Source organism: Cherax quadricarinatus, chromosome 29 (genome assembly GCF_038502225.1).
Source record: "Cherax quadricarinatus isolate ZL_2023a chromosome 29, ASM3850222v1, whole genome shotgun sequence".
Classification (NCBI taxonomy): Eukaryota; Metazoa; Arthropoda; class Malacostraca; order Decapoda; family Parastacidae; genus Cherax; species Cherax quadricarinatus.
This window is the reverse complement of record NC_091320.1, coordinates 34,519,897-34,536,437: the sequence shown is the minus strand read 5'-3', so window position 1 is coordinate 34,536,437 and position 16,541 is coordinate 34,519,897. Positions and strand designations below refer to the sequence as shown.

At 36.5% G+C, this 16,541-nt stretch overlaps 2 protein-coding genes across 6 annotated transcripts in view; one reads left to right on the top strand and one right to left on the bottom strand.

The window, feature by feature from the left end:
* tty (tweety) overlaps positions 1-4,649 on the top strand; it is a 305,681-nt gene extending 301,032 nt beyond the window's left edge. For all 4 annotated transcript variants that reach the window (XR_011392576.1, XM_070089723.1, XM_070089721.1 and 1 more), the window contains one exon: positions 66-4,649. Coding sequence is in view for 3 of the 4 variants with exons in the window: in XM_070089723.1 (XP_069945824.1) it covers positions 66-77 (12 nt within the window). In the remaining variant the exon portion in view is untranslated. The remainder of the gene's footprint in view (positions 1-65) is intronic.
* LOC128690579 (uncharacterized) overlaps positions 4,177-16,541 on the bottom strand; it is a 27,180-nt gene continuing 14,815 nt past the window's right edge. The window contains exons 6-9 of one of the 2 annotated variants that reach the window (XM_053779293.2): positions 14,902-15,021; positions 7,371-7,457; positions 6,025-6,163; positions 4,177-5,490 (exon numbers count right to left, since the gene is read on the bottom strand). In XM_053779293.2, the coding sequence (XP_053635268.1) occupies positions 5,435-5,490; positions 6,025-6,163; positions 7,371-7,457; positions 14,902-15,021 (402 nt within the window). In that variant the 3' untranslated portion in view covers positions 4,177-5,434. The remainder of the gene's footprint in view (positions 5,491-6,024; positions 6,164-7,370; positions 7,458-14,901; positions 15,022-16,541) is intronic. The other variant, XM_053779294.2, reaches the window with a different exon arrangement.

Genomic DNA, 16,541 nt, shown 5'->3' with positions numbered 1-16,541 from the left:
TTAAATAACAGCCATGTTGAATAGTTCTTAATGTATATATATTTCCACGAGAACTTATTTTCCAGTATAATCAGTGATCGGCATGGAAGAGTGTCCTCGAAGATTACAAATAAAATGAATGTGGGAAACTTCAGCACGTAAACTTGTGACCGGTGACACGAGATACAGCTAGGAAATTGAAAGATAAGTGTTTATTATATTGTATCAAATTTTGTAGATCAGTGTAGTGGCACTTTGTAGGTTGTAGTTAGAATTGAGTGGTTGTAAATATAAACAGATCTTAATCAGATTTTACTTTAAGGTCATTTGTACTTGCTTTGAAAATACATTTAGTTCAGGACTGCCTATGCTTTTTTAATAGGAAAGCAAGTGTGGTAGAATTGTGTTAATGCTCAAGTGGTTAGACACAGTGCTGCACATGGTAACTCAAGATGCACTCACCATTAACAATGAAACAGTGTTAACAGTGATGGTGCTCTTTAATGGATTGCTATGAAAACTCTTGAGAAAACTAGTTATAAAAGAGTCAAAGCAAAAAAGTGAAAACTCTGGGTAGAGATGGTTAAATACATTATGTGTAATATTGGTATGATGGTGAACAAGTGTTACTATCATTAATCTAATGAGGCTCTTTACCAATGTTACTAAATGCCCCTAGTTGGAACCATTGTTTTGGGTGGAAATAAATTTTTCTTGTTATTCCTTCATGTAGTACTGCATCATTGCAAGCCTCAATTCAATTTATTGTGGATGAAGTCTTTTAATGTAGCACTCTCCACATAAATTATTTTATATTTTCAAATGCAAACATCAAAAGGTATTGTTATGAACAAGAAGACAAAAAAAAGATGGAGGAGATTTGACAGCTGTGTTATATGTATGTATCAATAGTAAGTGTAATAGTTGAGGTCATATATAAATATATACAAGTACAGTACAGACCTTCAAATCCAGGACCATTGGGACACATATCAAGTCATTTTTCAGGACTTAACAAGTTTTGACAGACTAAATAAAATTAGGTATTCTATCCATGGTCAGATTTCCTGAATAACCTGTGTGTGTGATAGTAAAAATTGGTATTAAGGTTATTACAAATGTGCTATGGGACTTACGTGAGTTGCCTATAAGTTTCAGTTGTAGGGCTAATATGGTTCCCTGACTGCTGCACCCTTCAACTGAGCACTAACCAGTCTTACACCATTGTTAATACATCATAGTGTAGGTTAAGACACTGAAATCAAATGTGTGAGGAACAAGGCGCCAACTTCACAGAAATTAGCACCGTTTTATCAGTGTTGTTTATGTTTGTGTCAATCCTGTTTTTTTAGTTGACATTATTATATCTGAAATACAAATATTTATCCCATCTCTCTTCCCTTTCTCTGTCTTCAAATACAGTTTTCTTGCACATTTACATCTATTTCTGAATTATCTATGCAGAGCTGCAAGTAGGTGGCACAGTTAACCACATTTAATTAATTATTATTATAATCAAAAGAAGCACTAAACTGCAAGGGTACTTTTAATGAAATTACATATATGTGATGGTAACTTCTGGCAGGATGCTACCCTCAGTTGAGAACCATACTCATTATACCCTGTGGGAGGATGGGCTTGCACTGTACTGTCATTTTGTCCTTATGCTGTACATATTGGGCATGCTGTTTCCAGTTAATCAAGAAATGACAGAATACGCCCTGCTGCCTGAATTTACTTTAATATTTATGTAATTTAGTCATCATTGGCTATATACGTATAAAGATAATTTACATTAAATTAAAGTAACCTAACCTACAACTATTTATTTTTGTAGGCTCCTTAGATGGTTCAGAAATTGACATGCAATTGACACACCTTTGGTATGTTTTGAGGATGGGTTGGTACTGCATAGGGTGGAAACTAGATTCCTTTAAATGATAAATATGAGTCTTGAACAATATGCAACTCAGGCAAGTACAGTTAGGTACCATGTCTTGAGATTAGCAAATGGAGGATTGAGCCTTCAGTCATTCCTTGTCATTATGCTAAATAAAACACACAAAATATGATAATAACTACTGGTGATAAAATGAAAAATATTTAATTTTTTTAAATAGGATATTGAATACATGAAAAAATAGTTTGAGAATTTCTTTTGGATTTGAATGTTTGTACCTGCATGTATGTTCAGTATGTACATAAATAAATAAGCCACAAGGAAGTAGACATTTTCTTTAAGTCAATTTTGAAACATTTTTAAATTTTTATTTAGTATAATGCTGAAAAAATTTCTTTCAGTTGATAAGTATTGTCCGTCAGCAGTGACTTTAGCTTTACAAACACATCCTTCCTTGTGGCTTTATCCCATACTTGCCATAGAATCCAGGGTGTCAGGAATTGTAGTATGCTCCTAGTCTGTGTGTAACCTGTTCAGATGGCCTCAAGGACCACCAGACTCAAGTGCAAAAACTGAGGCAAACCTGTTAAAAATGAACAGGTAATGCAAGTGATTTGGAAAGGATATATTATTAATAAAGGAAACAGAGGTTAGATTAGTTCACAAATAATAACTGAATAAGGATGACATTTCTCATTGAACAATGACAAATGTTCAAATTTAGTCCATGTAAGATATGATGTAGGTTTTCATTTCAAGAAACCTTACAATGTACAGTATTGTCAGGTTAAATTTTATAATATCATCAGGGTTGCCAGGTCACCATCTGGAGAAGACCCAGGCCGGAAGTACCGGCGAATCAACATGAATGAATGAATCATCAGGGTGTAAAGTATGAAACACTCTTAACAGTGCAGAGGGTAAAAAAAAAAAAAAAAAAAAAAAGGCTGCAATAAAGAGGTCTTGTTCATAAAATATGTTTCATAATCACAAGACTATACATTATGAAATATTTATGATAACACATTTCTTTGTATTTAAGTGTATTATTGTACTTTACTATAGGAAAATTTGGCCTAAAAATATGAAGTCATTTTGTCATCTCTTATATTTGGCATAGATAAGGTAGATGTGCATAGAGCTGGCTTCAGAAGTTGGTTTTATTTTACATTATGGCCCCAAGGTTCAAACTTGCATTGTAACAAAGTTTTAGGTTAGGGAATTGCTTGCTGCAAATATTTTTTTATACATGGAACAAAGTATGTGATGAGCCACAACTGATGACACAAGCCCCTTTTTATCCAACACACACTGTCACCCAGGTGACATGGTCCATAGACTGTGACACCTCTGTCATTTCCAACTAAAATTCAAAATGATGTGAATAAAACATTTAGGAGTAAAGAGGGAATTAAAAGCATGACTAGTAGTGCCACAGTTGCCAGCTGCACCATGAATAGGTTCAAGTGTTAGAATTGGAAATCTCACTGTTCTTACTAGTTTATGGTGGATCCCAAATAGTATTGCACACCTCATCATAATCCATCATCTCTCACTAAGTGCATAAATGTATCTCCACCCATTACCCCAATGTAGTGACATGGTCCATAGTCCCCTTCATCCATTATTCAGGTTCATAGTCTCTGCCTATCACTTAGGTGCATAGTGTAGTCCAATCCCCAACACCCATAACTCAGGTGCTTAGCAGCATGGTTTATAATCCCTTCCATCACCCAGGTGCATAGTAATGTAGTCCATAGCCACCCACCCATTACCCCAAGTGCATTAGGACATAGTCCCCTCCATGCAGATACATAGTAATGTAATCACAGTCCCCTGGTGCAATTGGTAGCATGTATAAATGAAAGACTACTGGTCACACATTTGATTCCAGCATTGTGAATTTTAGTTTGTAAATTATGATTTCCCAGGGTGATGGAATATTCATGATTATATACTGACTTTAATAACATGTTGCAAAATAAAAAAAAAAAGCCCTTTAGAATCATGATAAAGTTTTTACTAGCCCTGCTGTTTCCTCTCATCTGCATATAATATACATATACAAATATGTATATAAAATTTTTGTATTACCTGTGGACTTCATATACCATTGCTTATTTGGTTGTGTACAAAATAATTAATAACTGTTATTGTTTTGGTTTATCTGGTGTCAAAACTTGGCAGTTTATTGGTACTACTCATAGTAGAATCATATAGCGTATTGATGAAAATCAGTCTGATGCTTTCAAAAATATTCAAGAGTATTGTTTACAATAGGTGAATAAAAAAATGGAGAAAGCCTTTTATTTAATGACATTTTTGCCTGTTGTTGGGTATTATTTAACATTATTACATAAAAGGCTTTATGTCTTATTTTTCATTTGTTGACTTTTTGCCATTTACTACTAATATTGCAAGAGTAAAACTCTTCAGATGTTAAATGTCTCTGATGATGGAAAGAAATCAGATTTTTTGTTTAAAGAATTTATGGTAAAACTACACAGTATAAGTGATAAACATTTATCAGGTGGGAAGGAATCACTGCCTATATGAGGTGCTCATTGGCAGAGGTGCTCACTCAAGAATCTTAGTGTACTACTATTGTAAAATAATAATAATAAAAAAAAAGGGACTGATAGCAAAAAAAAATCATTCCATTGGACATTAACAGCAAACACACTGTATAAAGCTCAATGTGTAATTTACATAAATATGTTTCTGAACTGTTTTATAATTAAATACATTAGAAAATAAACATTGCTGTATGTATTCTTGTTATTTAATCCTAAACATTTCAATTACAATAAAAAGTAAAAATATCCATAGTTCTTCAAAGGTTAATACATACTGTATCACACTGGTACAACATACGTACTTAACATGACAGTGCTGTGTGACCTATATGAGTTTCATATATTTTTTAATAATACGATCAACTTAAAATACTTTATCACAATTGGCCCCAGAATTTTATACAAAATTTATTGCAAGTTGTACAAATTCTAATACAACACAAACATTAAATTTCTATTTTATAAATTAACGCATGCACACACATCAGCACCAAACTATACAACACTGTCTGCAGATGCTGCTGACATTTATATAAAACAAGCTGTATTTATGCTTATAAAGTTGGTCTGGTCATATTAAACATGGCAAGTGCTATTAAAGCTGGCCATAAAATATGATTTCTCTCATCCAAAAAACACATCTATATAAAATAAGATACATATCACTGTTTTTTGGTCTGTGCAATCACTGCTCAGCTGTGTGGAGTAAGGAAGAGCTGTTTCAGTACTAGTTTATCTAAAATATATTGCATTTAATGAATATGCAAGCAATAAAATAATTATTTTACATGACATGCATACCTTGCATATTACCATGTCTACCTACTTCTATGATAAAGTAAAAATAAGCTATGTTCATAGTCTTTGGACTTGCAAATAAAATCTATTCTTAAAACTACAACTCTCATGGAAAAGGAAGCTAGTTCAAAAGTGTACTTTACTAGTACAAGTAACTGCTGAAGTCTTTCACTTAGCAAGATTACTGAACCAAGCCACTAGTTTGTGTTGTATTCCTGTCGGACTGACTTGGGTATACTGAAACAAAAGGAATAGAATTATTAGTAGATAAGTGTAAGATAACAACTACTAGCAGGTTCATCCTTATACATATTTATACAGTCAACATCTGGAAGGTTTTGACAAAAGAAAAATGATTATCTGTTTACACCTTTTCTGAAAAAAAAAAATGAGAAATCAAAATTTAGGAAAAAAGAAAAAAGCATGAAATAACATATCATATAAAGGGGTTAAAACTAATATGGTACAGTACATGTAATGGGGCTTGCAGACTGCTGCTTAATTCCTGAACCAGGTGAAAAGCTTCAATTATTAACTTCAAATTAAGAAGTCTACATGAAATTTTGTTACATGTTCTGCCTGCACTGTTTTATGCCAAGTGCATATTTACATTACTAATAGTTGTTTATATTACTAACAAATGGTTCCAGGCAAAGGTGTACAATAAGACAAAAGTACAGTAGTATATTATTATTATAATCAAAAAGAAGCGCTAAGCCACAAGGACTATACAGCGCTGCAACAGTAGTATAATAACATGGTAAGCCTTACCTTTTTCTTTTAGTCCTAGTCCAAAGTTCCGATAACATTTGACCATAAGAACAATCAAGAGTATATGTACTATAATACTTCCTGCACTGGCTGCATACCGGCATTCAGCAATTAGGCTTGATCCATGGTTCAGTGCAGTCTGAGTTAAAAAAAAAAAAAAAAAAATTTCAAAATGATAAGGCAAATTAAAAATGCTAGTTCTTCCAGTATAGCAGCTATTAGAAATATAATGGTCCCTGGAGTTACAATATTAATCTGTTCCAGAAGATGTATCGTACTTCAAAACTATTGTAACTCAAATCACAAAATACCACATGTACATGCTTTTATGGTAATTCGTTCTAAAGCCCCAAAAGTGCAACTTTTACTATACCTTGAACTCAGATATAATTTGCAGGCACTGTATCTTCCTTCATCTACTGCTGTCTTATCCATAATAACAACAGTCTTTCCATCTCTATGCTAATTTCTCTGCCCTTTTTCATTAGCCTAGATTCATCAGCCACTTCCATATCCTTTACAGTATCTTTTATCGCTTGATAACAGTAAGGATGGTTGATTGTGGAAAGCCATACTTATGCACCAATACACTAATTCTAACTCCTGCACCATGTTTTTTTTCACAATTTCTTATTTGATCTTCAAAGAAATTGCCTGTTGACTGTGCACTTTAGGGGTCATGATGACTTGTAACACAAAAGATGGCATAATTAAATCATAAATGTGTATCTTATCTCAAATTTTTCATTGCAGCTCAAAACTAAATTCCTTATGAGGGCAAATCGTAACTCAAAATTATCGTAACCCCAGTACATCGTAACTCCGAGACAATTGTATGTATGGATAACTGAGTAGCTTATGCCTTGTTACCCATGACTTGCAATCTCCATGGCTTTCAGCACTTCATTCCTAATTCCATCTACCTTTGCTACTTCCCTCTTTCAATGTTTGTATTGCATCTCTAGCTCCTGACTCTTCATTCATTCTAATAGGTTTTATTGCTCCCCATTTCATAATTGTCAATTTTATACACATTTCTTAATGTTTTTTTGGGATTATCCCCTCACAGCCTAATCATGAATAACAAGTATTAAGAAATACACTGATAAATGAAGGTAAGTGTATAGCGATCTTACATGCACAAAATTTCTACCTAACATTGTATCAACATTCAGTAATTTGCTCAAACATTTTCTCCATCCTTATACTACCTCTACCTTCTCACTGAGCATCTCACTATTTTTAACGTTACAGACACCACTGAATAAGCACTGTGTCAACTCTCCAATCTAATTATCTATCCAGCCATCCATTTCCAAGCACACTAAACAATTATAAACACTTACCTGTATTATGGCAAGTAAAGCAAATGCTATATGACAAGGGCTCAACATCATTGCAACAGAGAAGAAGTAGCCGCTCTCCAGCCGTAACTATTGGAAAAAATTATTGGTCCAAGAAGAGGAAATCAAAAAGTAAAAGACAAAGTTGTATTTTTCCAAAGCAAAACTATCTTGTACTTTATATAGTAAATATATGTAATAAAAGATATTCATTTTTATCTAGGCAGGTACACACCCTAGTTCAATGTTTAATTAATTTCATTAATCATCCACAAGTGTAACTTTACAAATTTACTTAGAAATTAACCTGTGTTAATCTCTTTCTAGCTAGCCTATAAAAAAATACTTACATTATCCTTGTATATATATGTATCAATTAATACATTACTGGTAAAAAGACTTACATTTATTTTATAATTAACATTAATAAAACTTTTAATTAACCCATAAAAGGTCCAAACATATACAGTGGCCCCTCAATAATCGTCCGGCCTGAAAGTCGTCCATTTCGGAAATAGCCCCGTTATTTCGTCTAAACATTGGCTCGCAAATGGTCCGTTAACTCGCTAATCGTCTTTCATCCTGGATGCGTACTCATGGCTCTGAGCCGTTCCCAGCCAGTGTGCCATTGTTTACCAGTGAGCGACGGTCCCCTCACGTGTTCATACGAAATATTTCATAATATTCCATTCATTTTAGTGCTTGCAAGTGCTAAATAAGCTACCATGGCTCCAAAGAAAGCTCCTAGTGCCAAACCTTTGGTAAAGAAGGTGAGAAATACGATTGAATTTAGGAAAAAACATCATTGAACAATATGAAAGGAGAAAGAGTTTCAGCAGGAAGAGCAACAGATCGCAGCTCAGAATCTTGCTGCAGAGGAGGAGGGAGAGAGACGGAAGAAGGTGCCTTCTTCAGAAATTAAGGAGATTTTTGAAATGTGGGGTAGGATGGAAAGATTTATGGAAAAACATCACCCTGAGAAGGATGTTGCAAGCCATATTGGCAACTTGTACAGTGACAGTCTTGGCCCATTTCAGGGAAGTTTTAAAGAGACGCCAGAAACAGAGCTCTCTGGACAGTTTTTTTGTGAGACAGGACTCCAGTGACTCTCAAGCTGGTCCTAGTGGCATTAAGAAACAGAGAAGAGAAGTAACCCCAGAAAAGCACTTGGTACCTGAGGTGTTGATGGAAGGGGATTTCCCTTCCAAACAGTAATTCAATGTCTCTCCTCCTCCAGTCTTCCATACACTAAGAATAATTGCCAATAAAGGTAAGTATTATGCTGTTAATGTTTCATTCATCATGTGCCATTGTGTTGTTTATGTACTACATCTATATTTCATGTAAAAATTTTTTTTGTTTTAATACTTCTGGGTGTCAGGAACGGATTAATTGTATTTACATTACAGTGGACCCCCACTTAACGATCACCTCCCAATACGACCAATTATGTAAGTGCATTTGTACGTGTATGTTTGGGGGTCTGAAATGGACTAATCTACTTCACAATATTCCTTATGGAGAGAGTTCCGGGGGTCAACGCCCCCGCGGCCCGGTCTGTGACCAGGTCTCCTGGTGGATCAGAGCCTGATCAACCAGGCTGTTGCTGCTGGCTGCACGCAAACCAACGTACGAGCCACAGCCCGGCTGATCAGGAACTGACTTTAGGTGCTTGTCCAGTGCCAGCTTGAAGACTGCCAGGGGTCTGTTGGTAATCCCCCTTATGTGTGCTGGGAGGCAGTTGAACAGTCTCGGGCCCCTGACACTTATTGTATGGTCTCTTAACGTCCAATTCATTCAACCATTTCTAATCGCATTAATTTAAGCTTGAAAGACCCCGTATCATTAGAAGACATGGGAATATCTACCCATTATGGATAACACACGAAAGCAATAATGGACACTATAATCACAGTTTGCTTGCGCAGACGAAACGTTGTCTGAATAAAGCTGGCAATTACCACTTTTGTCTCGCTCATCTGCAACTGAAAGAAATGTTTTGAGTTGGTCTTTGATTCCCTCTTTTGGCCTTTTAAAATTATTTTTTTTTGTAAATTTTCTCTTGAATATATTGGCCTTTAAGGTAACCCTGAATACTTGAAGGATGTTTTCTGGGGTCAGCGCCCCCGCAGCCCGCTTCCCGACTGGTCTGTTAAGCTAAGCTGCATGGGTTCCTAAAGTCCACTGTATTTCTTATGGGGAAAACTGATTCGAAAATCGTCTATTTCGATAATAGTCCCACTTCCAGGAACGGATTATGGACAATAATTGAGGGACCACTGTATATACGTTCACTACCCCAGTGCCCCGAATATTTTGAAAAATAAAAAAAATCATATTTTTAAATAAAAATAAAGAGCACATTTTTCTAAGTGTTATAGGATTAAAATAAAAAAAATTAGGGTCAGTACTTACTGAGATTTGAGGCTGCAAAGTTGGCACTTAATGCTCACCTGACGGCATCATCGAGTCCTGCCGCTTGCAGAAGTGTTCCCGATATACCATTTTTTCTCTTTTTTATATTATTTTATATAATTTTTATGTTCTGATAATTACAATTTATTGTAGTTCTTGTCATTTCATAACCAATCTTTGTTCTGACACTAATATTAGGTACTGAAATTGTACTCAAATTGTCACACACACACTGACAGGTGGACATTTACACCTGCCTTGGTCATTTACTATTGTCTAGGAATATATACAAGGTATTTATAGGTCTCAGCAATGTTTTGGATACACGGGAGTATAGAAGAGGAAGAAGGAAGGAGGAGGAGGAGGAAGGAAGAAGTTCCCTTGAAGTAATGTGCAAGACAAGTGTCAGTGACAAGCATCCGGGAGAGCAGTGATAAGATGAGATATGAGATGACGTTTGATGGGCGCCAGCGAGGGTGCAGAGATAAGATGAGATAGTGCAAAGATGAGATAAGCTATGATATTTAATGGGTGCCAGCCAGGGTGCAGAGATAAGGGATCACATTTGATGAGCTCATATCTCTGATTATCTGTCTCTCTGTCTTGTCTCTGTCTGCTTGTCTCTTTCTGTCTCTCTGTTTGTCTTTCTGTCTGTATCAGAGAGAGCCACTGTGAACCAACAGGTATTCTTATGGATTATATCTACAAGTACAGTATAGCACTTCGGATTTTTTAGGTTATCCTAGGTAATTTACACTATGTATAATTGTATTTGTGTGTACCTGTGAGACAGATAAAAAGAGAGAGGGACAGATAGACAGAGATAGACAGAAACAGAGACAGATAGATAGACCCTAAACTTGGGGGTTAACATCACTTTCCTCTCAAAAGGGAAGTATTAATATGATATTACATCATTGAATCAACATAGAAAGGGGTTTAGTTATAGGTAATACATATTTTAAGAAAAAGAGGATAAATAAGTATATACAAGATATGATGTAGGGCGAAATGACAGTAGTTTGTTGGATTATGTATTGGTAGATAAAAGACTGTTGAGTAGACTTCAGGATGTACATGTTTATAGAGGGGCCACAGATATATCAGATCACTTTCTAGTTGTAGCTACACTGAGAGTAAAAGGTAGATGGGATACAAGGAGAATAGAAGCATCAGGGAAGAGAGAGGTGAAGGTTTATAAACTAAAAGAGGAGGCAGTTAGGGTAAGATATAAACAGCTATTGGAGGATAGATGGGCTAATGAGAGCATAGGCAATGGGGTCGAAGAGGTATGGGGTAGGTTTAAAAATGTAGTGTTAGAGTGTTCAGCAGAAGTTTGTGGTTACAGGAAAGTGGGTGCAGGAGGGAAGAGGAGCAATTGGTGGAATGATGATGTAAAGAGAGTAGTAAGGGAGAAAAAGTTAGCATATGAGAAGTTTTTACAAAGTAGAAGTGATGCAAGGAGGGAAGAGTATATGGAGAAAAAGAGAGAGGTTAAGAGAGTGGTGAAGCAATGTAAAAAGAGAGCAAATGAGAGAGTGGGTGAGATGTTATCAACAAATTTTGTTGAAAATAAGAAAAAGTTTTGGAGTGAGATTAACAAGTTAAGGAAGCCTAGAGAACAAATGGATTTGTCAGTTAAAAATAGGAGAGGAGAGTTATTAAATGGAGAGTTAGAGGTATTGGGAAGATGGAGGGAATATTTTGAGGAATTGTTAAATGTTGATGAAGATAGGGAAGCTGTGATTTCGTGTATAGGGCAAGGAGGAATAACATCTTGTAGGAGTGAGGAAGAGCCAGTTGTGAGTGTGGGGGAAGTTCGTGAGGCAGTAGGTAAAATGAAAGGGGGTAAGGCAGCCGGGATTGATGGGATAAAGATAGAAATGTTAAAAGCAGGTGGGGATATAGTTTTGGAGTAGTTGGTGCAATTATTTAATAAATGTATGGAAGAGGGTAAGGTACCTAGGGATTGGCAGAGAGCATGCATAGTTCCTTTGTATAAAGGCAAAGGGGATAAAAGAGAGTGCAAAAATTATATAGGGGGATAAGTCTGTTGAGTATACCTGGTAAAGTGTATGGTAGAGTTATAATTGAAAGAATTAAGAGTAAGACGGAGAATAGGATAGCAGATGAACAAGGAGGCTTTAGGAAAGGTAGGGGGTGTGTGGACCAGGTGTTTACAGTGAAACATATAAGTGAACAGTATTTAGATAAGGCTAAAGAGGTTTTTGTGGCATTTATGGATTTGGAAAAGGCGTATGACAGGGTGGATAGGGAAGCAATGTGACAGATGTTGCAAGTGTATGGTGTAGGAGGTAGGTTACTGAAAGCAGTGAAGAGTTTTTACGAGGATAGTGAGGCTCAAGTTAGAGTATGTAGGAAAGAGGGAAATTTTTTCCCAGTAAAAGTAGGCCTTAGACAAGGATGTGTGATGTCACCGTGGTTGTTTAATATATTTATAGATGGGGTTGTAAGAGAAGTAAATGCGAGGGTCTTGGCAAGAGGCGTGGAGTTAAAAGATAAAGAATCACACACAAAGTGGGAGTCGTCACAGCTGCTCTTTGCTGATGACACTGTGCTCTTGGGAGATTCTGAAGAGAAGTTGCAGAGATTGGTGGATGAATTTGGTAGGGTGTGCAAAAGAAGAAAATTAAAGGTGAATACAGGAAAGAGTAAGGTTATGAGGATAACAAAAAGATTAGGTGATGAAAGATTGAATATCAGATTGGAGGGAGAGAGTATGGAGGAGGTGAACGTATTCAGATATTTGGGAGTGGACGTGTCAGCGGATGGGTCTATGAAAGATGAGGTGAATCATAGAATTGATGAGGGAAAAAGAGTGAGTGGTGCACTTAGGAGTCTGTGGAGACAAAGAACTTTGTCCTTGGAGGCAAAGAGGGGAATGTATGAGAGTATAGTTTTACCAACGCTCTTATATGGGTGTGAAGCGTGGGTGATGAATGTTGCAGCGAGGAGAAGGCTGGAGGCAGTGGAGATGTCATGTCTGAGGGCAATGTGTGGTGTGAATATAATGCAGAGAATTCGTAGTTTGGAAGTTAGGAGGAGGTGCGGGATTACCAAAACTGTTGTCCAGAGGGCTGAGGAAGGGTTGTTGAGGTGGTTCGGACATGTAGAGAGAATGGAGCGAAACAGAATGACTTCAAGAGTGTATCAGTCTGTAGTGGAAGGAAGGCGGGGTAGGGGTCGGCCTAGGAAAGGTTGGAGGAAGGGGGTAAAGGAGGTTTTGTGTGTGAGGGGCTTGGACTTCCAGCAGGCATGGGTGAGCGTGTTTGATAGGAGTGAATGGAGACAAATGGTTTTTAATACTTGACGTGCTGTTGGAGTGTGAGCAAAGTAACATTTATGAAGGGATTCAGGGAAACCGGCAGGCCGGACTTGAGTCCTGGAGATGGGAAGTACAGTGCCTGCACTCTGAAGGAGGGGTGTTAATGTTGCAGTTTAAAAACTGTAGTGTAAAGCACCCTTCTGGCAAGACAGTGATGGAGTGAATGATGGTGAAAGTTTTTCTTTTTCGGGCCACCCTGCCTTGGTGGGAATTGGCCAGTGTGATAATAATAAAAAAATCATTGAATCCTTGGTGTTTGCCGCACTGTTTGCTCTAGCTAGCGCTCAATATAACTGGTGCTCCCACAAGGTACTAAGTGGTTCCAGATTTTTTTAATATGGTGCACACTGAGTGTTAAGACCCATTCTATACTGACCATGCATCTCAGGCCAATCGTGCCAAATTTGGAGGCAGGAAAAATAAAATGTATATATATGTTTGGGGCGCTAGCGGTAAGAACGTATACATACGTTTGGACCGTTTACGGTTAATCTCTTTGTTTCACCTTTGTAATTCATTTTCAGTGCAGATTGCTGCTATAATTTTTTGAACAATATTGACTTTATGTACACACTTACCTCATTCCTGCTATGTGGCAGTTCAAGACCCATTTGAGTTTAGCACTTCCTTGTGAACTTAATTATGATACAGTACTATACTGTATTTGCTTTCTTGTCTGTATAAAAAATTTATATACTTCTTTCTTTCTTTCTTTCGACACACCAGCCGTATCCCACCGAGGGGTGGCCCAAAAGGAAACACTAAAGTTTCTCCTTTTACATTTAGTAATATATACAGAAGAAGTGGTTACTAGCCCCTTGCTCCTGGCATTTTAGTCGCCTCTTACAACACGCATGGCTTACGGAGGAAGAATTCTGTTCCACTTCCCCATGGAGGTAAGAGGAAATAAACAAGAACAAAAACTAGTAAGAAAATAGAAGAAAACCCAGAGGGGTGTGTATATACTATATGCTTGTACATATATGTGTAGTGTGACCTAAGCGTAAGTAGAAGCAGCAAGACATACCTGAAATCTTGCATATTTATGAGACAGACAAAAGACACCAGCAATCCTACCATCATGTAAAACAATTACAGGCTTTCGTTTTACACTCACTTGGCAGGACGGTAGTACCTCCCTGGGCGGTTGCTATCTACCAACCTACTACCTAGAATTTATATACTTGCACATTATAATTAAGCACCAGTACTGTCTTATTATTTTCAGTATTTGTAAAAAACATTAATTTTATTATGGCATATCCTAATGCCCATGCTACACTTGTATATTGCTGCTCATGAGGCTATATTAAAACTAATTTATGATAGTTAAGTGCTAGCTATAAGCTACCAAGACTCTCTTGAAACAAAAGTTAACATTTGATAAATAGGAGGCTAAAGACAACCTTAGTTGTAACTAGCAAATGTCTAACAGGATAATTACAAACAACTCTTGAGGCACCAGTCCTGTTATCTGACCACCACATTCAAGTCAAAACATAATTGCCTTGCTGTGTATGTTTCTTCGTCTTATACATCTATATATTTATCACGTAATGTATAATGTACTTATGTATACTGTACAGAAATTTTTCAATAATGTCAACATGAAACATTTGCAATCATTTTTCTTTTCTGTGCTATTTTGTGCATTGAACAACAAAGGTATATGTGCAACCTTTAGATAATGCATGGTGACCTACAATGTAATACAGTGCATGAATAAACATTTGCTGTATTAAGATGTGCACAGAATAAAGAACAAAAACTCACCGCCAGGTATGCAATGACTCCCCAAGCTGTTAACATTGGAAAACCCATACTGAGGGTTAGCACCTCCTCAAGCTGAAGCTGTGTAATACCATGGTGAAGCGCCATGATGACTACGCTACCCTGGGAAAAAAATCATAATGAGAAAAGTTCTACTGCAATATCTCTAACATTCTATACAAATTTCTGTTTAAAAAGCAATACGTATTATACATAATAAAAATTTACATTTGCAAAGATTATACAAAGATTATAATTTGTTTTAAAAAGATTAAGCAAAAAAATTTTTTTAATAACTAAAACTAGGATTAGTATATGATAAAAGTACAATGCCATGACAGGAAAAAACACACTAAAGCTAATGAAAGCTGAATCTTAAACTACATATTGCAAAATACAACAATGATGTAAATTATTATATTTTTATAACATTACTTTCAAGTAATTTACCTAAATATCACCAGTATTATTAAATACATATTCAGTGGCCAAAGATCTCTGGAATATTTCCCTAATGTTGTTAAAGACATTAAAGCACTTATTTAATTTTTTTTTTCAACATTCCAGCCATCTCCCACCAAGAAAGGATGATCCAAAAGAGAAAACTAAAGCTTTTCTTTTTTTACATTCAGTAATTTATACAGGAGAAGGGGTTTACTTTTTTAAATATAATATTAATACTAAACTAATACAGTGGAACTCTGGTTTTTGTACTTAATCCGTTCCAGAAGGTCGTTCTTATTCCAAAATGTATGAAAACCAAATTAATATTTCCCATAAGAAATAATGTAAATACAATTAATCTGTTCCAGACACCCAAAATATTAACAAAAAAATACATTTTTTAAAGAATAACTATAGTTTTACATACAGAAAACAATGAGAAACAAATATAAATGACTAATTTTAACCCTTTCAGGGTTTCGGACTTACTAGTACGGCTTACGCGCCAGGGTTTTTGACGGGAAAAGGCTGGTAGGCCTAGATGTGAGAGAATGGGTGTGTATGGTCGGTGTGCGCGGTAGAAAAAAAATCTTGGACCCAGTGGCGCATTGTGGGAACGCCATTTTAGTAGACCTTGTTCACCATGCCTCGCGGTAAGAAGCTCCTCACTCCTCGGCAAATTGGGACACTTTTGTTCCCCAGTGACAGTTCTAATATAGATGGAAGTGCCAGTGAAGATGAGTTTCAAGGTTTTGGTGAGGTTGTGACCGAAACTAATGACCATAATATCGGTAATAGTGAGGAAAACCCAGACAACCCTCAGCCTTCCACCTCTGCTGCTGGGCTGTCTTGTTCACGTTCAGTTGTACCAGAATCAAAGAGGAAACTCCTATTTTCCCAAATCCCGGACTCAGATGTGAGCATTGGTGATGATAGTGATAGTGAATATGAACTACAAGCTTTTGAAACCAGTTCCAGTAGTGATAATGAAGTGGAATATTCTCCAGTGAAGCGTCAGTATATACGACGATATATGCGCTCTGGTAGTGTGCCATGTGCTATTCCAAGGGAAAGGAGTATATCTTGGAGTACATCCCGTGGCTGTACAACAGGAACAGACAGTGAAAATGACGATGATAGTGTTGCAATTGGGATGGAAAATGTGCATGGTGGTGGTAGTGGTGGTGCCGGCCGTGAGG